Source organism: Electrona antarctica, assembly GCF_951216825.1.
Source record: "Electrona antarctica genome assembly, chromosome: 7".
Taxonomy (NCBI): Eukaryota; Metazoa; Chordata; class Actinopteri; order Myctophiformes; family Myctophidae; genus Electrona; species Electrona antarctica.
Genome location: NC_136812.1, coordinates 52620612 through 52645461, shown reverse-complemented (window position 1 = coordinate 52645461; position 24850 = coordinate 52620612). Strand labels below are relative to the sequence as shown.

Sequence of the window (24850 nt, the reverse complement as noted above, 5' to 3'; positions counted from 1 at the left end):
ATGGTCTCAACAGACATGGACACCCCTGGTTAGCCTATACTTTCCGGAGATGGAAGTCTGCAGCTCAGCATTGGTAAAGGCGGTGGCGTACTATCCTAACAAGAGAAGCAAAAAAGGGAACCCGGATGTGTCTGTTGACAACAAAGTGTCTGGAGTCCCAGCAAGCCTCAAAGTACCTCAGCTTACGACTGGACCCTGGCACTGTCCTTCAAGTAACACCTAAAGTTAAAGGCAAGGCGTCAAGTCAACAAGGGTCTCGCTTCTCCGACGTCTGCCGAGACGCTAATATTGATGCATGCCCTGGTCTTCTCTGAAGCATACTGCATACCCAGCCTGCTGCAGAAGCCCACGCATCAACAACGCCCTCGCCCTCCGGATCAATAGCTGCAGCTGCCTGAAGCATACTGAAATTAGCACATTCCCGAGAGACCAGAGCATGGCTACGGCGATAGATACATGGACGAAGTGTGGTTCACTGGCCAAGAGAGTCCCCTCCCATTCTACCAATAACATATCGACCCGCGTTTACCCGTGTATCAAAGCTAGTAGTCAACAAACTGTCTTTTACCCTCGTCTCTAGTAAATTCAGTCACACAGGCCTGATCGCGTAGGTTGTTAGACAAATAAACACCTTTCAAAGAAAAAAAATTGTTCTTTCCATTCTCGAGAGAGAGAGAGGGGGGGCAAAGGACAGATAACGAAGGGGTGGACCACAGTCTCCCCCAAAGATATCATCACATTCGTATGCCCATTTTTCAGCTGTGATCAACGTATTTATTAATATAGGCGAACAGGTGGAAATTGTAGAAGCTCAAACGTTGCAGCAAGGATGAGGAAAAAAATAATCGGGGGAATGAGTTGAGAGACCCCGGTCAAAAAAAGGTGTACAGGTTTAACAGGTTGAAATGGCGGCAATCAGCAGATTGAAGATATCAATTGGAGACCTGGTTGAGAGAGGACAGAGCTTCTCCGCAGTGCGTTCGGCGAATGGCTTCCGCTAGGGTGCCCGATATGTCGAGGACCTTCAGCTTCGGACACTTCCCCACGTTCTCCTGCTGAGGGACGGTGTTGGTGACGACCACCGCCTCGAAGCGGCCGTCGTTGATGCGAGCGATGGCGTCGCCGCTGAGGATCCCGTGGGTGAGCACGGCGTACACCTTGGTGGCACCGGCCGTCTTCAGCTTCTCTGCCGCGTGGTAGAGCGTGCTGCACGTGTCGGCCATGTCGTCCACCAGGATGGCCACGCGGCCCTTCACGTTCCCGAACAGGTCCATGCGGTCCACCTCGTTGTGCTTCTTCCTTTCCTTGTGCATGAGCGCCACGTCCATATCCAGGCGGTTGGCGATGGCCTTGGCCCGCTTGACGCCGCCGGCATCCGGAGACACCACGACGCAGTTCGTCTTCGCCGCGCCGTCACCGGCGCCGAAGGTCTCCGCGATCCACGCGAGCATGGCCGCCTCGGCCGTCACGTTGTCCACGGAGATCTTGAAGAAGCCCTGGATCTGTGCCGAGTGCAGGTCCACCGTGATGACGTGGTCGGCGCCGGCCTCGGAGATCATGTTGGCCACGAACTTGGCCGAGATGCACGTGCGGCCGTCCTGCTTGTCCTGCCGCGCGTACGGGAACAGCGGGAGGACAGCGGTGACCCGCGCCGCCGACGCCATCTTGCAGGCGTTGATCATCATCACGAGCTCCATCAGGACGTTGTTGATCTCGCCGCAGCCGCTCTGGACGACGAAGACGTCCTTCCCCCGGACGTCCTCCTCGATGTCCACGCGTATCTCCTTGTTGCTGAAGGTGGTGAACTTCACCTTCCCCAGCTCCACGTTCAGGTGGCCGGCGATCTTCTGCGAGAGGGCGAGGTTGGAGGTGCCACTGAACACTTTGATGTTCTCTTTCGACGTAATTCCCATGTTCCTGCACATGGAAACTACATTTCCCATGTCCATGTAGCCTCTGCTCCCTACTGACATCAGTCAAAAAGTCAGAATCTTCCGTCTCTTAACTCTTTTATCCGTCTCCCTCTCTTCTCTTCGGCCTGGTCTTCCTCTCTGTCTGGACTCGGAATATAATCAATCGTTCGATCGGGATTGATTCAATCCTTCGGTTTCTATTTCAAACTCTCTCTCGACGCCCTTCGTCATCTATGCAACCTGTTGGGACAATCTCTCAAACTTCAGTCCGATGTTTGCAGGAGCTTATATAGGGCTGACCAGAGCGCCGTTCTGACGTCATACGTGACACGAACTCAATGCAACTAGAATAAATACTGTCCCTGAGTGGGCTTGAGTAGCCCCCCCTCCCTCTGTCTTCTTATTGGTTGACGCACATGACGTCACAGACCAGAGGGCCAACGGCCCCAGAGCCATAGAATCAATTTATGTTAGCAGACATTTGACATTGCTACATAAGGTACATAAGGTGGTCCCTAAGTTTTCCCTTCAATGTCAATGGCGTTTAATGTTTTGATGTTTAATTTAAGTCATATTTAGCGGAATTATCAGCTCTTATCATCATACATCCTCATGGATCATCTCATACTGGCCAATTAGAATGCCTGTTGCCTGTGATTGGTTAGCGGATTTGCTCGTTTACATAAACGACGTAAATTTTCCCTTCAATGTCAATGGCGTTTAATGTTTTGATGTTTAATTTACGTATTTTTTAGCGGAATTATGAAGTAATTTCTCCGTTCATTGTCAATGTCAAATCTTGAGACGTGTGGGGACAAGATTTACGTCATATTTGGCGGACATTTTACCTAATTTCTCCTTTCATTGTCAATGGCAAATATTGAGACATGTGGGGACAAAAGCTGTATAAAGGCGCCCCTCAAAAAACAATCTAAAATACAGGAATTTAAGATCATTAAAGCTGGGCTGTTGCCCGAGTCCAGTGCATTCTGCCAACTTCCGGTCCAATACCCCCACAGAGGCAGCAATTCATGGAACAACTTCAAAAAATAAATGTTGCTCAAAACCATCGCTGGGCCTTACAGGATGGCAGGAAGAAGTGACAGCTGTAATGTGTTTGTTTAGGGCATGGGTTCTCAACCCGTGGGTCGCGACCCCTCGGGGGGTCGCCAAATTATTTTAGGGGGTCCCTCAATAGCTAAATTATAACAATGCTTAAAACACCAAAAGGGGTTCCCGCCCAAAATGTCAAACAAACAAACATTGACACCGTGAGACATCATGTGGCCAACATAAATACATCTTGTGACTGATTTATACCTTTATTATATATAATATACAATAATAACAACACACTGCATTCATGCCTCGCAGTGGCAGTGAATCCCTCAGTGACGTCACTCCCCCGGCCTCGCTCGGCCTTATGTAAATGTCTTCAGCTAGGACCCACACACAGAGACACAGGCACACGAGCGTACATCGTTTTAGTTGGAGAACAACGACACAAGAAAGAGAGAGCGAGAGAGAGAGAGACATAAAATGACTATCATCAAGGAGTTCCGCGTGGTCCTGCCCATCTCGGTGGAGGAGTACAGAGTGGGCAAGCTGTACGCGGTGGCCGAGACCAGCAAGATGGTGACGGGCGGCGGCGAGGGCGTGCAGGTGCTGGTGAACGAGGCCTACGAGGAGGACGGCGAGAAGGGCCAGTACACGCACAAGATGTACACCATGAAGAAGGACGTGCCCAAGATCCTCAGCATGATCATGCCCAAGGGCTCGCTGGTGGTGCACGAGAAGGCGTGGAACACGTACCCGTACACGCGCACCATCCTTACCAACGAGTACATGAAGAACGACTTCGAGATGAAGATCGAGACGTGGCACCGCCCCGACCTGGGCGACGCCGACAACGTGCACGGCCTCGACCCGGACGACTGGAAGAACGTGGAGGTCGTCGACGTCGACATCGCCGAACAGGTGGCCAAGGTCGACTACAAGGCGGACACCGACCCGGCCACCTTTCGCTCGGCCAAGACGGGCCGGGGCCCGCTGGGGCCCGACTGGAGGAGGGAGATTGCCGAGACGAAGGACTCCGTGCCGCACATGTGCGCCTACAAGCTGGTGACGGTGAACTTCAAGTGGCGCGGCATCCAGAGCAACGTGGAGGCGTGGTTCCAGAAGAGGCAGCGGCGCTTCCTCCACCTCTTCAACCGCCAGCTGTTCTGCTGGATCGACCACTGGATCGACCTGACCATGGACGACATCCGCCGCCTGGAGGACGAGACTCAGCACGATCTGGCCGAGTCCATCGAGAAGGGCGACTACAGAGGCCTCATCGGTTTGGGTGACGACTAGACGACTAGACTAGACGACTAGACTACAATATATTCTGAACAGAAAGTATCTTTTACTAGCGCCTTCAAATACAGTACTTTTCTAAGGGTCCATTTTGGACACCGGACCGCATATTGAGAAACAGTGAACTAACTGACCATTATTTTGTTTTACTTATTTTGAAATTACTTTTTCCCAATAATCAAATTTTTCGTTCACTTTGTTCAAGTAGAATTTATGTATTTTTTTAAGGGGAGCTAGCCTCCTCCTATGGCCAGCTTTGTGTGTTTGTGTGAATCATAGCGATGATTTGATTGGCTGATCGCCCCATAGCGATGATGATTTGATTGGCTGAGCAAAGTACATATTGAGGATAAAAAGTGAGGGCATCACTTTTTATCCTCAATATGTACTTTGAAGTGAAGATGCAAATTGTGATTGGCCGGCGTGATGATAAGAACGGGTGTGATTTTTTAATCAACTAAATCAGTTATTGATAGATAGTATATATAGTATATTTCACTTTTAACCACTGCAGATTGACTGTATATCTGTTGTACCCATACTGTACTGAGGCGTGGGTGGTTAAGACTGAGGTTATGGTTAGCGTTTGGGATAGTGTTAGCAATCGGTCGGAGTAACGGACGGTCGGAACAATGACATATTACCGTCCAGGCAAGAACCTAAATCTGTGATTGATGATGATTTTCATTTAAGGATCCCATTTAATATGACTTTGATATCTCTATTTCCCCCAATCTACTGTGTAGAATCTTCAGTGGTTAGGTGTGCGCCTCCTATGCTCACCTTTGTGGGTTTGTGTGTACCGAATTTGATCTGATTTGATTGGCTGAGCACGGAATGTGATGTATGATGATAAGAGCGCCCCTCACTATTTTGTGTTGACATTGCATTTATTTATTTTCCATGTCATGTTTTTTAATTGAATACATAGGACCCCCGTTTTTGGTTCTATCCATTTAGACCAATATGTTGATGCTTTCACATTTCTGTCTAATAAAGTATTCAATCAATCAATTAAGTGTGTACAAATGGATCCATTTGGTCAAATGGGTCCATCTATAGCATAGTATAGTTGTAGAGAAAAGTTTCAACGTTTCTGTCTAAATGACCTTCATCAGGATACCTGATGAAGTCGTTCATCACCTGATTCTACAAAATGTTGATGTTTTCTACAAAAACAGTTTTCTGATAAACCTATGTTTCTATATCAGTGGTTCAATCTCAAACTATTTCATGTCAAGGACCCCCAGAATGATGTGTGTGATGTGTGTAATTGGCCGCCGACCGTCACCCCCATCTGAAAATATGTTGTTCCAGGGACCCCACAGAAGCAAAGATTTGAGTTAAAAACATTTTCTGTGAAAGAATATACTATTCAAAGATTTGCGCCACATAAAAAAAAATGAGCAGATCTACAAGCTAAATAATGGTTACAGTGGGTAAACGCTAAAATGAAACAGATGCGTTCCAGATAGGTGGGTTAATGGGTTAACTTGATTTAGAATATTAAAGGTGCAGTAAAATTAGCCTTAAATAGCTGTATGTTTTGATAATAACCATATTGCTATCAGTGTTGGGTAATACACACTACGTAACTTAATATATTACGTAATATATTACCAAAATGCGGTAACTTTTATAATACATTACTTAACATTATTTTTTAATATATTATACAAATAGTTCTGTATTACTGCATTACTTTCTGTATTACTTTCTGGCTGGCTGTCTCGTTGCCCGTGGCTCTGTCTTGTGACATTATGTGACAACTGCAGAAGTTAAAGAATTACTTATTTTCTATAATTTGTCATCACATTATTTATTGGCTTCCATGAATTCAAGGAATACATTTAGCTCCTGTGTTAACTGTCCATAGCTGAGTAGGATGGGGTAGGTCTACGCCAGTAGCGTTTTCAGGAATTACATTTTGGGCAGGCAAGATGTGTCGTCCCGCCTGCCAGATGAGTACGCTAAACATTCACATTCCAATGGGTGACCGAGGGTCGCGCTCTATACGCGCAACGGCCAATCCGCTGCCCACTAATAGTTCTCAGGTCTGGTGTTTGTCCTCTCTTTTTTCTCAGTTGTGTTTTCAAATGGATTTGGCTAGGCGGCCGTTTGGCCTTGCCTTATTGTAGATACGCCACTGGTCTACACAATATATAATTTATAATTATACTAAATATTTAATTGTTCAATTTGAGCATTTAAAAAAAGTAATATGTAATACAATATATTACTTTAAAATTAAGGTAATAAGTAATAAGAAATATATTCCAAATGTAACAGTGTTATATAATTACACAAAATATGATACAAATAAGTGCTTCTACCTGACTTAATTCTCCATGGTTCATGTGTATAAGAATGCATTAGAGGTCACAGCTCCTTTAAGTCTCCTCCTTGCCCCCCGTATGTTACGGTTTCGAACCCAGGTTCGAACCCTCCACCTCCACCTTCCACTTCTGGTGTTCCTGGGCACAACCCACTGCGCCGTCATCACTCTTCCACCTAGTCAGGTCCACCTCTGTGTTCCCCTTCCCCTCTGACGAGCTGCCTGGGTGTGGCACTGCACACCTGTTTCCATTCTACAATGATCACCAGAGTCTTCAAAAACCCTGCCTTCCCCCCACTCCTCGCCAGATCTTCCCATAGAAACGCCTGGCAAGTATAGTTGCTCTCTACTCAGTTGCTGTTCGTACTCTGTAGAGCTGTTCTTGTGTTTTAGCTGCAGTATTAGCTGTTTAGCTAATTTGTTTCTCTCATCCTCCAGACCTGGCAATCTGCCGTGCCACTCCTGGATTTCGTCACCCCTTTGTTCTGGACTGTCTGTTTGGCTGCCGATCTACAAGCTCGTCTTCGACTACTCTCTTGGATTTCCCCTAAGTATAGTTTATATTATATATATCCTCATACTGTAGATACATATCTACCTAATTATACTCTAGAGTATTTATGTATTTATATGGATTTATATATATATCTATACATTGTCATTATCCTGCTTTATTTGGACATTAAACTGCTTAATAGTCTTCCTGTCTCTTGAGTGGTTGCATTTGAGTTCAGAACACAACTCAGTCTTAACACCGTATAAATGCCTTGCCACACCTCCACCTCTTCCTTCTGTATTTCTGCATGGAACGAGGTGGGTGTCTTTGTTGTTCTCTGTATAACAAAATAAGCATTGTACTTGTGGCAAAATGATTCATACAGTGTTTGTTCAACTCTGTTTAGAGAGGAGTCCTTGCATTAGGAACTAACGTGGAGACGTGTCTGTGATTATTCCTTGTCAGGTATGTTACGTTTTATTATGTGTTGTGTTACTGTCGCTCTTGCTTCTCTATTTCCGCATGGAACGAGAGAGGAGTCCTTGCATTAGGAACTAACGTGGAGACGTGTCTGTGATTATTAAAAACAAGATCAATCAATCAATTTAACAGAACAGTTCAATGTGATTATGAATTGATGAGAGTACATTGAAGAGAATATATCTGTAATACCTGTGTTTTAATTTGTTTAAAAGGGTAAAATGGTCCTACTGTTTTGACATTTTTTATTTTGTTTTCACATTTAGACTACTAGACTTTGCGTGGAACATGATGTAGAACAGATAGACGGAGCCTGTCGGAAACTGCTAAAGTAAATGTGGCCAAATTTGACTGAGGGACTGCCATTGGATCTTTTTGGAATTTTCGTTTTTTTCATGTCATATGAAAGCAGGGAAACATAGCTTCGAATTGACATATTGGTTGTTCAGTTTGACCCACCAGTTTTGGAGATATGGCTTATAGAGTAATGTCTTGCAGAAAACAGCGAGTTGAGAAAACAGACTTGAAAGGTTCACTTCTGTGGACTCTAACATTACACCTAGCTACATGTTTAAGCATTTATGTCATATTTGCATGTCGATTTCAGCTCTGATATTTATTTCAGACATGCTCTAGTATGTGAAGAGTCTGCCTGTGCTATTAACTCATTTTAGATAAAATATAAATAAATTCCGTTTTTCTCCTCTGGTGAAAAGCTGGAGGTTGCACGATGGCAGGCTCTCAGTCAAATCTGGTCACAAAAAAAAATCAAATGTATTTTGGTCAATAATGTGGAGTTCCATTAGCGCCGACTTGTGATTGAAACCACTGGGACTGGTCACATGTATGTATATTATAGTATAGTATGTATAGTTTATATGTATAGTTTCATTATATAGATATTCCACGGTTACGTTATAGAGCGTCGCAGTCCCGCCTCCTACCCTGGACCAGGAAATAAAACCCAATGCATTATTCTCATAGACATTTCTTAAAGTATTTATTTAAAGACGGTTACGCCGCGGACAAAGCCAACTCGAGTCGTGACAACTCATGACAACACAAACAATATTTTGGACCAAACAAATAATTACAAAGAAGAAAAACAACAAAAAAAGTGTTGTAACCTGCCGTTTTTTTCTTCTTTCTAATTATTTGTTTGGTCCAAAATATTGTTTGTGTTGTCATGAGTTGTCACGACTCGAGTTGGCTTTGTCCGCGGCGTAACCGTCTTTAAATAAATACTTTAAGAAATGTCTATGAGAATAATGCATTGGGTTTCATTTCCTGGTCCAGGGTAGGAGGCGGGACTGCGACGCTCTATTAGCTTACGCATGTTCATGATAACTACTTTTTATGTATGTGATGTATTGACATGCTTTGGAGTCGCTCTGGATTAAGAGCGTCTGCTAAATGCCTAAATTGAATAAAAAGTGTTCATGGTCTTGAAAAGTTTGCCTATACCACTGTTATAGAGTGCATGTTCAGTAGCTATTTTTGATAAATCGTGAAAATCTTATATAACGAAAATAACATCGCCTGGATGCAACTGGGACGTATCCTCAGTGATGTATCCCAAGGTCATCGGGGTTTCGGGTCTCTCGAACATCATACCCCTCACTCGGGTGACCCAGCCGGGGTGATCAAGTCCCGACTTACGTCCCGGTAGCTACCCTCGATCAGACCACTAGGGAAAGACAGGGCCGCACAATCCGTTGGAACCACTCCGGAACTACTATGCCGGGACTGAGAGGTACTATTCTGGTAAGTGGAGGGACTAGGCTCTGTGGGTTGCCTCCTGTCCGGGCCCCTCCTACGTCTCACCAGGTCCACTCCTGCTCTCACCAGGAGTACCGCGAGGACCTGTGCGTTGCACGAGACTCCCAGCACCAGACACTTCATTCCGTAGTGGTGGATTCTTGAGCCCCAGTGGTTCTGCAGGCTCCACCGCTGGGCAACGGTAGTACTGCAGACTCCACTTGCGGTTCGAATGGCCCTCCTAAAGGTCTCATCGAAGGTTTTTGGGCTTCCTCCTCACGGAGGATGCAAGCAGGGGCGCTAACCCATACTGCTCCCAGGGTGCCGTCTACATTCCGGCTGTCACCCGTCTCTCCGGTGGTCACCAGACTATACCTGGTTGTCACATAGTCTATTCCTATGAGTCACTCCAAACAGAACCTCAAAACGAAAATAACATCGCCTGGATGCAACTGGGACGTATCCTCAGTGATGTATCCCAAGGTCATCAGGGTTTCGGGTCTCTCGAACATCATACCCCTCACTCGGGTGACCCAGCCGGGTATATATTTTTTCAGAGCGAAATTTTTTAACTCAAATCTTTGCTTCTGGGGGGTCCCTGGAACAACATAGTAACATAACATTTCAGGTCGGCGGCCAATTACATATAGTTTTTGGAGTCCTTGACATGAAATAGTTTGAGAACCACTGACATGGGTATTTTAGAAAACCTTCAGGATTTAGAAGATTTGTAGAATCGTCGGTCTAAATGGGTTAGGGGCATCGTCCACGACACACTTTTGTTCCCAGCTGAACTCGGTGGGGGGTGAAAAAAAAGATGTCAGCTCTCAGCTGTGTTGATTTCATCGACTAATACTATGACGAAAAATATTCGTCGACTACCTTTTTTTTACTGATTAAATTACATGAAAACTAAGCTTATGATGACTAAAACTAAGAAACTAAAAACTAGACTAAAATGTCTAGTTTTTTCACAATGCGTCGCAGGCCGACGTGTTGTGAGCTTGCAGATCTGCTATTTTCAGCAAGCGTAAAATCAGCCATTACGACGGCATCAAGGCCTTCCAAAATACATTTTAGTCGACTAAATCAACTGTAGATTTAGTCGATTAAAACTAGACTTAGCACTAAAACATTCCAGGTGACTAAAATATGACTAAAACTAAATTAAGTTTCATTCCAAAGACTTTGACTAAACTAAAATGTGTGAAGTGAGGGGCGCTCTTATCATCGTATATGCATCATCACATACTGGCCAATCAGAATGCCTGTTGCCACAAATTTACGTCATATTTGGCGGACATTTGACCTAATTTCTCCTTTCATTGTCAATGGCAAATATTGAGACACGTGAGGTCAAAAGCTATATATAGGAGGGGCTAGGGCCCCTCAAAAAAAATAACATGTGGTATGTTTTAAATTGTTGAAACCTGCTACCAATAAACATATATTTAAAAAATAAATAAATTACATGATGGTGGACAGCTCCTTATAGTTAGTTGCTGCGAGAGTGAGGTCTATCTAGCCAACACCAACTCGGGATTCCTGGATCGCTGCCCTCCACAATTTCCTATCTAACATCAGGTTCTTGAGCTCAGTAGTGCTGTCGCGCCACAGTACATCTGCATAGGTGGTACGCTTCTTTCCCCTCCTGGCTTTGCCCTGCAAGGTTGGCTCCCACAGAGTCAACTTTACTTGCCTCAAGTTCTGGGTGCCTGACACATTTGCCCTGCCAGCCCCATCTTTCTCTCTCTGACTGAGTTGTCCGTGACCCGTGGTAGGTCCCCATAGAGGTCCACATTTCTGATGCGGTCCGTCCATGTGGCAAATAAAATGGTAAATGGTGCATTTATATAGCGCCTTTATCCAGGGCGCTTGATAGATTGTGCATTACATTCACCCATTCATACACCAATGGCGGCGGAAACCATGCAAGGCACCAACCAGCACATCAGGAGCAATTTGGGGTTCAGTGTCTTGCTCAAGGACACTTCGACACTAACTCTGGGGCCCGCACATTGATATATTATTGATTTCAGCTAATGATTATTATTAGTATTAAAATGTTAATGTCTTTTTTGTATGTCCACTGTATTTATATTTTGTTCATAAAGTTAACATATGCATTTGAAATTATATAAAAATGTTACTTTTCAGTGTTAACCAGTGTTTAGGGTGTGTGCGCCAGCGCACTCTCCGACATGGTTAAAACAGAGTGTTTAGGATGTGTGTGCCAGCACACTCTCCAACATGGTTAAAACAGAGTGTTTAGGATGTGTGTGCCAGCACACTCTCCAACATGGTTAAAACAGAGTTAACCAGTGTTTAGGGTGTGTGCGCCAGCACACTCTCCAACATAGTTAAAACAGAGTTAACCAGTGTTTAGGGTGTGTGCGCCAGCACACTCTCCAACATAGTTAAAACAGAGTTAACCAGTGTTTAGGATGTGTGTGCCAGCACACTCTCCAACATAGTTAAAACAGAGTTAACCAGTGTTTAGGGTGTGTGCGCCAGCGCACTCTCCAACATGGTTAAAACAGAGTTAACCAGTGTTTAGGGTGTGTGCGCCAGCGCACTCTCCAACATGGTTAAAACAGAGTGTTTAGGATGTGTGCGCCAGCGCACTCTCCAACATGGTTAAAACAGAGTTAACCAGTGTTTAGGGTGTGTGCGCCAGCGCACTCTCCAACATGGTTAAAACAGAGTTAACCAGTGTTTAGGGTGTGTGCGCCAGCGCACTCTCCAACATGGTTAAAACAGAGTTAACCAGTGTTTAGGGTGTGTGCGCCAGCACACTCTCCGACATGGTTAAAACAGAGTTAACCAGTGTTTAGGGTGTGTGTGCCAGCGCACTCTCCAACATGGTTAAAACAGAGTTAACCAGTGTTTAGGGTGTGTGCGCCAGCGCACTCTCCAACATGGTTAAAACAGAGTTAACCAGTGTTTAGGGTGTGTGTGCCAGCACACTCTCCGACATGGTTAAAACAGAGTTCACCAGTGTTTAGGGTGTGTGCGCCAGCGCACTCTCCAACATGGTTAGAACAGAGTTAACCAGTGTTTAGGGTGTGTGCGCCAGCACACTCTCCAACATGGTTAAAACAGAGATAACCAGTGTTTAGGGTGTGTGCGCCAGCGCACTCTCCAACTCCCCCGAGTAGGTGGTCAGGAGGAGCATGATGGCGAAGCCCGTCAGCAGGCCGGCGTTCTGGATGGCGAACGTCAGCAGGAAGCGCCGGCCGCCCGCCTCCTCGTCCTCGCGCGCGACCTCGTTCATCTCCGGGAACATGCCGGCCAGCGCGATGTAGAGGAACATGCCGCCCGCCAGGCCGAAGATCCACGCCGGCGAGAAGCTGTTGCTCGCCAGGATGCCGAAGCCCAGGCCCAGGTAGCAGCAGCAGGCCGACAGGAAGTTGAAGAACAGCGCCTGGAAGACGCTCATGCCGGAATTGAGCAGGACCACGAAGTCGCCCAGCTCGTGCGGGATCTCCTCGAACAGGATGGCCACGGAGGTGCCCACGCCCAGCGAGATGGAGGTGGAGAAGGAGGCGCCGATGGCCAGGCCGTCCACGAAGTTGTGCAGGCCGTCGCTCAGCGTGATCATCCAGGCCAGCGTGCCGACGGACGACAGCGGAGGACCCTTCAGCCAGGAGAATGCGGCGGGGGCGGCTCGGCCCGAACCCTCCGCCGTGCCCTCTGACCTCCGTGGAACCTGGGGTGGGGGGCCCTGGGCCAGGTTGTTTTGGAGTTTTGCGCAGGCATGGTTGAGCGTGAGCTCGTCCTCTCCTGCATCTCCTGCCTTGGCCTCCTCCTCCTCCTCTGGGTTCTGCTGAAGTCTCTTCATCGCCGTTCCCGCCTCCACGTCGACGACGTTAGCCGCGGTCGAGCCGCTCTGCTCCTCGCCGGCCTCGCGGTGGCCGTCGCCGCGGCCTTTGCCTTTGTGTCCCAGCAGCCTCTTGAGGATCTTCTCGATGAAGAAGAACATGTAGAATCCTCCGAAGAGCACGACGGACACGGGCGCGTACGAGTCCACCGCGGGATTCATGCCGAAGGCCTCGGGGATGAGCTGGAACAGGGCGTTGGAGTACAGCGTGCCGATGGCCAGCGCGATGAAGTACAGCAGCAGGCGCTTGTAGAAGGCCTTGTCCATGAAGGGCACCACGGCGGCGCCAAGCAGCGAACTCAACGAGATGACCGTCACGCACACCAACGCGTAGCCCCACACCTCAGCGTCTGAGGGCCTGGGAGGTCTAGGAGCGCCGGGCTCCTGTTCCTCCTCCTCCACCGCCGCCGCCACCTCCTTCTTGCAGGCCCTGGCGTCCAGACGCGACTGCTCGAGCACGTCCTCGGGCTGGCACTCGGAGCCCTCGGCCTCGGGCCGCGCGGCCGGTGGACTCTGGCCGAGAGTGGTCAGCAGCGAGCGCAGCTTGGCCACTGGGACGGCGCCATCGTCTCCGTAGGTGGCCAGCAGGCCCCGGAGCGCATCCTCCTGGGCGGGAGGGGACTGGACCTCTGGCTCCCGGTGGGCCTGCACCGTCCCGCCGAAGGATAGCAGCAGCAGGAGAACGGCGAGCGCCAGGGCGATGGTCGTGGCGAGCGCGCGGCCACGGCCGAACCGATACTTCATCGTGATGGCTCCTTCGCTATTCGGAGAGGGCCTTCGTCTGACAGGCTTCCTGCAGAGCACTCTGTGTCAGACTGTGTGATCTGTGGCACTCAGCGTCGCAAGACCCAAACCCATAGAGATTCAAAAACAACGCGGAGAGAGGTATCTTGTTCTCGACAAACTCACGATCCGTTCAGTGAGTATATACTGAATGCACAGTGATGTCAGCGCTGTGATGTCAGTGCCGAACATGGAGGTCCGGTCTATGACGCACGGTGGCTGTGGGTCCAACTTTGGGAAAGAAGTCCATAGACTCCGCTGGCACAAATATATATAGTAATTGACCTTAAACAAACATTAAAGTCCATCAACTTGGCTGGCGGTGTTGGGAAAGTTCACTTTCTACCTCACAGTTCACACATTTAAAAATGAACTACAGTAGTTCAGTTCATCATTCATAGTCATCATAGTTCATTAGTCCTATTGGGAATAAAGTCCAAACCTTCAAAATGAATCACTTTGGGATTAATAAAGTGATTACCATTATCCAAATGAATCCCTTATTTATTTGTTTTTCATTTTTGAAAAAATCAGACCAGTCTGAAGCGAGTGGTGCAACAGCACCCCCTATTGGTACTCTAAACATTGGGACGGAGGGACATAGGGACATTGCTGTTCCTTGGAGTGGTTGCACCACTCAAAAATAGCCAATTCAACACTGAGGTGCCCACAATGGTTAGGTGCCCTGAGCCCACTCTTCCTGCACCATTTTGCAATGTGAAATGTCACTGAATGCGTAATCCTTATTCCACTTTGCTTCTGTCTTTATACAGGCAAATGTGAAACCTCATATGCTCTCATTGTGAAGGCAGAAGTTTCTGAACGTATCACTGACTCTCACTCACAGCCTGCATATTTCCGTGTGCTGAAAACAGCTGATCTACAAGCTTGTGGATCAGCTATTTTCTGCATGCAACACACGTCGTATGACTCAGAATAAATCAGGCTTCACTGCGGGAGGGAGATGCGTTTTATTGGCCGAGGCGAATTATGTACAGACAGCGTTCCTCGACGCAAAACGAACAAGCTATTGGAAGCTGTTTTTCAGTGGCACCACCGTGGCACAACTAATTGCTAACGATTTGCAGGTTGGTGCCTTGCATGGTTTCCTCTGTGCACCAATTTACCATGTTTGAGGTGCGCTAGCCCCTCCTACGTATATTCAGCTATCAGTGTATATTTTCGTCCTATACACAAACATTAAATTCCCATTGACAATGAATGGATAATTCTACGTCATAGTGTCTGAGCAAATCGGCTTAGTGTCTATCTTCGTCCTACACAAACAGTGTATATAGTGCACCAAAGTCTGTATAGAGTACAGTACAGTATACAATAGGGCTTACTGTAAGCGGCTATGCAAATGTCCTCCCAACAGAACCGTGCATGGTTATATGTGTCTCCTTACACACGCGCGCTGAAGCACACGACCGCTCTCGCTAATAATTATCATGATGAGTGGCTGTGTTTTAAAGGAGTCTCGAGAGGCTTTTAAATGGGCCAAACGTCCTGGAACCCACTGGGGAAAGGAGAGCGCGGCGTATGGCCAGTATTTTATTAAAACCTTTCATCTTCCTGCCTCTTGCATGCTCTGTGGGAGACGATGGAAAATAACCTCCTCATTTACTAACATGCGTTGGTATAGGCCTGTCACAATATTATAACATAATCCCCTTATCGCAATTATTTGAGATTGGACCGCTGCCCGGCTGTAGGGCACCGAGTCGGTTACGATGCAAGTTGGAGATCGATGCACCACCTGTACCCGTGCCACCCATATGTCTGTGTCCATTTTATGCCCATATGGAGATTTCTGTCTCTTTGTGTCCCTTTATTCCCTCTATATAAGGAGTTCTGTGTCAGGCATGCCCAAATATGGAGTGGTGTGATGTCAGAACAAGCCAGGTCCATAATATGGAGCCTGGGCAGGGGCCCTGTCAGGAGTCCGGGCAGAGGCCTTTTGTGGCGGTTCTGGACTTGACTTCTGAACCACACACATTCTGTAAATTGTGTCTCCACAACGCGTTGTCGGCTTGTAGATCTGCTATTTTCAACGAATATTTTGTGTACATTTGAAACCTGAAATGAGACATTCTGCACAAGGAGCAGCCTACTTTCTACCTTTGGTACTTTAAGTTCTTTTTTACAAGTAGATTTAAAATGCATGACTTTTACTTATAACAGAGTGTTATTTTCCTATTGCACTATTGATACTTTAACTCAAGTACACAATGGGAGTACTTTTTGCACCACTGCATGCTCACGCACACCCAGGGTCGCACACACGCACGCACGCACGCACGCACGCACGCACGCACGCATGCACAAATCATTGCCACTGTTATAGTCCCTCAACAGACATAATCTCACCCATCCCTATAGCAGTATACTGTGTGCGTGCGTGCGTGCGTGCGTGCGTGCGTGCCTGCGTGCCTGCGTGCGTGCCTGCGCGTGCGTGCCTGCGTGCCTGCGCGTGCGTGCGTGCCTGCAAAGGAAGGTGCCTGCATGTGAACAAACGAAACAGACGTGCTCACCATCAGAAATCCAAACTCATGAATAATGCTTTTAAATCTGACTTCATCTTCTTTTAAATCGTCTTCTTAAGGCCATCAAAGCGCTCCATATTCATGAGGAGGGACATGAATAATATATGAGGAAATATTTAGACAAAGGAAAGTGACAATGTGCCATTTGGGATACAGCTACACGCACGCACACACGCACGCGCGCGCACACACACGCACACGGTACGGTGATGTCACGGCATGCTGACTCAATCGTGACCCGCCGTGACACTTTCTCTGGCACATCGGTGAAGCTCATTTGCATAACAATGACACGATCGTCGTGCCGAAGAAGAGATTGTTGTCCTTTTGCCTGCCTTCAGGTTGTACTCGAGACAAAGGGACGTCAGCGGACCCAGCAATAGGTGATAATTAGCCTTTATTATCACTTGCATATGCCTATAAAGCACTATGGTGTGGTCCTTTTCAGCATGACAACAAACATATATTTTCGTGAACGGAAATGGCAGCTTCCCTAGTCGGATTTCGGGAGGTGTAGTTCCAGACTCTGTAGCATAATTCGGTAGTTGTCTGGCTACGCGAGACTACTCTATTTTAATGTGATATATAGAGCGTCGCAGTCCCGCCCCCAGCCAACTCGGCTGCTGTCAAATCCAGTGGCGTATCCAGGAATTACGTTTTGGGCAGGCAAGATAAGTGTTAATTGTCGTCTCCCTGCGCACAATCGTAGCACTAAAGGTTTTCAAAGAGATATACCTGCCAGACGAGTAGGATACAAAGGCTGAAAGGCATGCATTTACATTCCAATGGGTGATTGAGGGTCGCGCTCTACCACAACGGCCAATCAGCTGTCCATTAATAGTTCTCAGGTCTTGTTTTTGTCGTCTTTTTTTCTCATTGTATGGATTTTGGCCAGGCCAGAAATGGATTTGGACAGGCGGACGCCTGCCCTCGCCTTATTGTAGATACGCCTCTGGTCAAATCATGACAATAATCGAAAATAATTGAGCCAGACAATAATAATTAAAAAAAAAGTGTTGTATCTTCTTTCTAATCATTTGTCCGACCCAAATAATTGTGTTTATTGTCATGCTTTGTCAGGAGCCGAGTTGGCTTTGTCCGAGGCTTAAAGGTCTTTAAATAAATACTTTCTGAAACGTCTATGGGAAACATGAATGGGAACTTCTCTGCTGGTGCCCTCGAAGGGGACTGCGACGCTTTATTCTTGTTTCATTTGAGCTTGTTAATTGTACAGCACCCCATGTGTTTGAATAATAATAATAATAATAATAATAATAATAATAATAATAATAATAATAATAATAATAATAATAATAATAATAATAATAATAAGCACCTTTCATGACGTGAGATGCAGCTCAACGTGCTTTACAGAGCAATGGAGAAAGAAAGAAAAGCAAGGCATAAAACATAAACAATAGCAGTAATGCAATACAGTGAGGACGTGAATAAGAATTATTTTTAAAGATCAATGAAAAGCAAGAGTGTAAAAGTGGGCCTTGAGCTGTACTTTAACCCATTTTGGGCGGGAACCCCTTTTGGTGTTTTAAACACCACGTTATAATTTAGCTATTGAAAAATAGCAGATCTACAAGCTCATAGCGCGTCACCGAGTGGCGCGCTACGAGCTTGTAGGTCTGCTATTTTTTTTAAATAGTGAAAATATTTATTTCAGAAAACTGGAGGATTTAGAAGATTTTAATTTTATTTTGAGGTAAAAAAAAAAAAATTGGTTACAAATATCTACAGAGGCTGTCTGAAAGGTGCTGTATAAATGCATTTACTTTACGTGTCCAATATCTTACCTAATTATTTTGACACAGTGAACCACTAGTTTTTCCTGAACACTCTATTAATGGCATCACTGGGGGGGTGCCTTTATCACATTATTATTATTAAAAGAAGACGAAACACATACGTTGACTGGCAGACCGTCAAAGATGTAAATGACGTAAACTAGTCACATCCACTAGACCTACCACCTGTCCTCTCGACCCCGCCCCGTCTCCAATCTTCCAGACCATCGCACCTGACCTGCTCCCCTTCATCACCTCCATTATCAACACCTCATTAACCTCAGGCTGTGTCCCATCTGCCTTCAAGTCAGCCAGGGTATCACCACTCCTCAAAAAACCAACTCTTGACCCCTCAGATGTCAAGAACTACAGACCGGTATCACTCCTTTCCTTTCTTTCCAAAACCCTTGAACGTGTTGTCTCTAACCAGCTTTCTCTCCATCTCTCACAGAACAACCTGCTGGATCCCAACCAGTCAGGATTCAAGAAGGCACACTCCACGGAAACTGCACTCCTCGCAGTCACAGAAGCACTACATGCTGCCCAGGCTGCTTCCCACTCTGCAGTCCTGATTCTCCTAGACCTATCAGCGGCATTTGACACAGTGAACCACCAGCTGCTCCTAGACACCCTAGCTGATCTAGGCATCGGCGGGACGGCGCTGAAGTGGTTCTCCTCCTACCTCTCTGACCGGACTTACCAGGTTTCTTGGAAAGGTTTGCTATCATTCCCCCGCACCCTCCAAACTGGGGTCCCACAGGGATCTGTACTTGGTCCCCTCCTCTTCTCACTGTACACTAAATCCCTCGGCACCATCATCTCTGCTCACAATATATCCTATCACTGCTATGCCGATGACACACAACTGTTTCTATCCTTCCCCCCCTCTGCCACCCAGGTAGAAGAACGCATCACTGCATGCCTGGCTGACATCTCACAGTGGATGTCTTCCAACCACCTCAAGCTGAACCCAGACAAGACTGAGCTTCTGTTCTTCCCAGCTAAGTCCTGCCCTATGCGGGAGCTAACTATCTCCGTAGACAACGCCCTGGTAAAGTCTGTCCCGACAGCCAGGAACCTTGGTGTTGTCCTGGACAGTCAGCTCTCGTTCAAAACACACATCACAGCTGTCACTAGATCCTGTAGGTTTACACTCTACAACATACGACGAATTAGACCGTTCCTCACCCAGGAGTCAGCCCAGCTCCTAATCCAGACAACAGTCTTGTCAAAACTTGACTATTGTAACTCCCTCCTTACTGGCCTACCGGCATGTGCACTTAAGCCCCTCCAACTGATCCAAAATGCCGCAGCCCGCTTGGTCTTCAACCAGCCAAAATTCTCACACGTCACCCCCCTTCTCCGCTCCCTCCATTGGCTCCCGGTCGCTGCCCGCACAGAATACAAAACTCTGATGCTGGCATTCAAAGCAACCAAAGGCATGGCCCCCCCATATCTCACAAGTATGATCGTACCCTACAAACCCTCCCGCGCACTCAGATCAGCCAACGCAGGGAAGCTGGAGGTACCTTCACTAAAAACGCCGGGACAACGCTCCACACGTCCCAAACTCTTCTCCCTTCTGGCTCCAAAACTATGGAATGCACTTCCCATCACAGTCAGAACTGCAGCCTCACTCCCAATCTTCCGCCGTAGTCTGAAAACCCACCTCTTCAGACTCCACCATGGCCCGTAGCACTTGCCCTAGCCTAGCCCCTTAGATAGCACATTATGTAGACTTAGATAGTATTTTAAACAGACTTATAGCTTGTTACGTAGACAGCTCTAGAATTGCACTTTATGTAGTCATAGCACTTTATAGTACACATGTATAATATATTATATAGTATAGTATGTATAGTTTACATAGATACTCCACTGTTACGTTCTTAGTCTACGCATGATTCATGATAACTACTTTTTATATATGTGATGTATGCCATGCTTTTGTTATTGCTTAATGTAAGTCGCTCTGGATTAAGAGCGTCTGCTAAATGCCTAAATTGTAAATTGTAAATTGTAAATTGTAATGGCAACAAGGATAGGGTGATTCAAAAGGTGTATTATGTCTTAAACATGAGTTAAACTTGCAATGTGGCACATTACTTTACCCAAGTAGTTCCCATGCAGGCGTCTTAGCTCCAGACCAAAAAAGAGAAATTCAAGGTTTCTCTCCGGGTCCCAAACTAGTGAAAATATAGCCGATCTTCAAGCTCACAGCACTTCTCGATGCGGCGTGTTGTGAGCTTGAAGTTCGGCTTCAAGTTGGACAAGTTTTCTATGTTCTGCTGTGTGTGCGCGTCAGTGCGTGTGTCACGGTGTGTGTTACTAGTGCATGTGCACGTTTGCGTTCGTGTTGATGTGAGCCCGGCAGAGAGACGAGACGAGACAGACAGCGGCCACTTCACACGTACGCAGCATGGCGCTGCTTCATTCAGGGCTCGTTGGGTTAACAGTGAGTGACTAACATGGTCTCACATGCCAGCCACTTGATCCATGATGACACACAGCAGCAGCTGAGGGATGTCTCGTCATAGCTAAACCTGTCACGGTGGCAAAAATGCACTGAACCCAAACGCAGAGTCACGACCAGCAAAGCAGAGTGCAAACAAAGCATGTATTAAATAATGCAGGAAAAAAGGCAAGCCTATACAGAAACTATAAGCAGTCCAAAAATGCTAAAACAAAGAGGTACAAGCAAATTACCAGAAGCTTCAAAGCACAGTCCAGGAACAAGGAACAAGACAAGAGCTCCCAGGTAGAACTTAGTTTAGACTAGTCATTGGTTAGACCAATCTCAAACCCTCACCCTAACCCTAACCTCCCACGTGGCAGCACACCTAACCTTAACCCTCTCCCAACCCTTAACGCACCCCTCACCAACCTTAATCCGGTCGTCTTAACGCACCCCTCACCAACCTTAATCCGGTCGTCTTAACGCACCCCTCACCAACCTTAATCCGGTCGTCTTAACGCACCCCTCACCAACCTTAATCCGGTCGTTTTAACGCACCCCTCACCAACCTTAATCCGGTCGTTTTAACGCACCCCTCACCAACCTTAATCCGGTCGTTTTAACGCACCCCTCACCAACCTTAATCCGGTCGTCTTAACGCACCCCTCACCAACCTTAATCCGGTCGTCTTAACGCACCCCTCACCAACCTTAATCCGGTCGTCTTTACGCACTCCTCACCGACCTTAATCCGGTCGTCTTTACGCACTCCTCACCAACCTTACGTCTAACCAATGACTAGTCTAAACTAAATATGCACCCCGACATGAATGTATGATCTGACAAGGTGTGTGCAATGAGTCCAGTCTTATAGGAATATAGGTGGTGGGTCGATTGCAGCAGTGTTCACAGGTGTGTAATGGGCCGGGCTGACGAGAGTGGAACCAGGTGTGTAACTGGGACTGAAGTGTGGAATGGGATGAGGGAGTGGCCCGAAGTCAAACCATGACGAAACCCTCCCTGTTATGTTACATGTGCTCCATCACGGCTGCTTAGGAGAGCTAAGAGCTGCACAATGAGAGGGCAGACAACGCTAATGAGCCGAGGAGAAGGATACAAAATAATCTCCTCCTTACCTGGCTGGTGTTTTCCAGGCGTAAAACTTCACCCTTTTTGCAAAAAAATAATGTTAATGATGTTTAGAAGATTTAGAACACTTTCCCGGGGGTCTTTATGTGTGTGATATGTGGTTTTAGATATTTTAGATTTTAGCAGTGAGCCCAGTGTCTCTGATGTCATGGTCACTGGGCTCACTTACTTCCTGGACTACATGTTGTCTCAGTAAGACAGCCATCCCCCTATCCACAAGGAGGAGCAGTGCACCAACGTATTATGGGAAATGTAGTCCAGGAAGGAAGTGAGCCCAGTGTCCATGACATCAGAGACACTGGGCTCACTGCTACAATCTAAAATATCTAAAACCACATATTACACACATAAAAAGCCCCAGGGAAGTGTTCTAAATCTTCTAAACATCATTAGTGTCTCTAAGTGTCCCTTTAAGGTCAAGAGACCATTGCCATCGTAGTATTGCTAAAACTCGTCCCCGATCGTTTCCACTGTCGTACTGTCTAAAAAGGTCGATTTCCTTCTCGTGCTTTAGTGGCATGGCTTAAGCCCCAAACCACACCAACGGTACGAGACGTTTTTTGTAAGGTCAACCACACTGGTTCCTGTCCAGGTCAACTGGACAGGAACCCCTTAATTTTGGTGTTTTAAGTATTATGTTATACTTTAGCTTTTGAAAAATAGCAGATCTACAAGCTCGTATCGCGTCACTTGGTGCCGCGCTACGAGCTTGTAGATCTGCTATTTTTTAAATCGTGAAAATAGTTTGAGAACCAGTAACATAGGTAACGTAAACGTAAACGTAGGGTTTTTCAGAAAACTGTACCGAATTTAGAAGGGATTTGTAGAATCATCCTCAGGTCTAAATGGGTTAAATAAGTTTTGTCCGGTGTGGTTTGGGCTTCACAGTCTGACACTATCCTCATCCTCATCGTCCTCCACGAGGCATAGATGCAGTGTGTTGTCATTGTATGAAACGGAATCAGTCACAAGATGTATTTACATGTATATCAACATATATAGTCCGTAGACTTCGCTAACCGCATGACGTATAATCTTCAAAAGATAGACGTTGGAGGTGCTAGTGGCCCTCTAGAACAGTGGTTCCCTAACTTTTTCATTCAAGGACATTTTCAAGGACCCCCAAATTAACACTAATTAGTTAGCCCGCGGACCCCCATTTGAAAAGATATGCCAGGAACCCCCATAAGAGAAGATTTTTACGGCTCCAGCAGTGATTCTCAACCCGTTTAATTTCAAGGACCCCCAGGTTTGACATTTCTATCCCTGGGAACCCCAATTCCCAGGGATAGAGAGTGTACAAATGAAACCAAATGGACCCGTTATAGGGTCCATTTGGTTCCATTTGTACACTCTCTGAGTTACAGACCCATAATGGTCCATTTGGTTCCAAACTATCATTTAGCTGGGGACCCCCTGGAACTCCCTCAAGGACCCCTGGGGGTCCCCGGACCCCACTTTGGGAACCACTGGTCCATCCTCAGTGTTAAACGCTGCCCTGCTCAGCTGTGTGGGATTGAACTGAAACAAAGTGAATGAAACAAGTGGTGACTTCGGAACAAGGCCTGTCTGGCAGTGGCGGCACATCGCGTGTGACAGGACTTTGGAGAGGAGCCTGGCTCCTTGTTTAATGTGTGAAGTGGTGACTGTGTGTTGTGTGTGTTGTGTGTTGTGCGTGCGTGCGTGCGTGCGTGCGTGCGTGCGTGCGTGCGTGCGTGCGTGCGTGCGTGCGTGCACGTGTGCGTGCGTGCGTGCGTGCGTGGAGTGGTGAGAGCGGACAGACCCTTTGATGTCACTGTATAGTGTCGGGGCGGCAGTAGAGTGGCCGGATGGGAACTGCGAAGTTGCCAGTTTGATCCCGGGCTCTCCCAGAGTTAGTGTTGAAGTGTCCTTGAGCAAGACACTGAACGCCTAATTGCTCCTGATGTGCTGGTTGGTGCCTTGCATGGTTTCCTCCTTTGTGTGTGTGTGTGTGTGTGTGTGTGTGTGTGTGTGTGTGTGTGTGTGTGTGTGTGTGTGTGTGTGTGTGTGTGTGTGTGTGTGTGTGTGTGTGTGTGTGTGTGTGTGTGTGTTTTGTATGTGCGCGCGTCCGGTCCGAGAGTGAGAGAGTGTGCATGCAAACCTACACATATATAGCCTAAGGCTATGTTTCGTTATAAAGTTAATCGTTAGCAGAGAGAGAGAGAGAGAGAGAGAGAGAGAGAGAGAGAGTAGGGTATGTGTAATTATATCCTCTGCATTCATCCATCTTTAACTATTATCATGTTTTTCTGCTATTAGGAACACCATAACAACATATTAATACAGAATATACAATACAGAAGCCCTCTTAGAACATGCATATTTAGCTCAGTCCTCACAATTATTGTTCTATTATACTATTAATAATGCATGCATTTCCTGCATGTGTGTGTGTGTGTGCGTGCATGCGTGCGTGTGTGGGAGGAGGGGGGGCATAACGGATCGGGTGGGTGGGCGCGGGTAATACAATACCTAATATCGTGACCCCACGCATGCATCACTAATGCGGTTACTACAGCGACACTTTAACCCATTTAGGCCTGAAATACCTATGTTTCTATGTCTGTGGTTCTCAATATTTCATGTCAAGGACCCCAAAAATGATATGTAATTGGCCACCAACCCCCCCATCTGAAAATATGTTATTCCAGCGACCCCCCCAGAAGCAAAGATTTGAGTTAAAAATGTTCGCTCTGAAAGAATATATATTCAAAGATTTGCGCAACATTTTCACGATTTTTCAAAAATAGCAGACCTACAAGCTCATAGCGCGGCACTCGGTGCCGCGCTATGAGCTTGTAGATCTGCTATTTTTCAATAGCTAAAGTATAACATAATGAAACACCGAAAGGGGTTCCCGCCCAGCATGGGTTAAACCCGG

At 46.7% G+C, this 24850-nt stretch overlaps 3 protein-coding genes across 3 annotated transcripts; 1 reads left to right on the top strand and 2 right to left on the bottom strand.

Annotated features, from left to right (window-relative positions):
• Positions 1 to 932: 932 nt before the first annotated feature.
• On the bottom strand, positions 933 to 1913 carry LOC306926332 (ribose-phosphate pyrophosphokinase 1-like; the record flags this gene model as incomplete). The annotated part of the gene is made up of 1 exon (XM_079505596.1): positions 933 to 1913. The coding sequence occupies one exon, from the start codon at positions 1911 to 1913 to the stop codon at positions 933 to 935; it is 981 nt and encodes a 326-aa protein (XP_079361722.1).
• Positions 1914 to 3452: 1539 nt separating this feature from the next.
• On the top strand, positions 3453 to 4268 carry LOC306926331 (phosphatidylinositol transfer protein beta isoform-like; the record flags this gene model as incomplete). Its single annotated transcript, XM_079505595.1, has 1 exon — positions 3453 to 4268. The coding sequence occupies one exon, from the start codon at positions 3453 to 3455 to the stop codon at positions 4266 to 4268; it is 816 nt and encodes a 271-aa protein (XP_079361721.1).
• An 8187-nt stretch (positions 4269 to 12455) lies between these two features.
• On the bottom strand, positions 12456 to 13964 carry LOC306926330 (metal cation symporter ZIP14-like; the record flags this gene model as incomplete). The annotated part of the gene is made up of 1 exon (XM_079505594.1): positions 12456 to 13964. The coding sequence occupies one exon, from the start codon at positions 13962 to 13964 to the stop codon at positions 12456 to 12458; it is 1509 nt and encodes a 502-aa protein (XP_079361720.1).
• Between the last annotated feature and the right edge of the window lie 10886 nt (positions 13965 to 24850).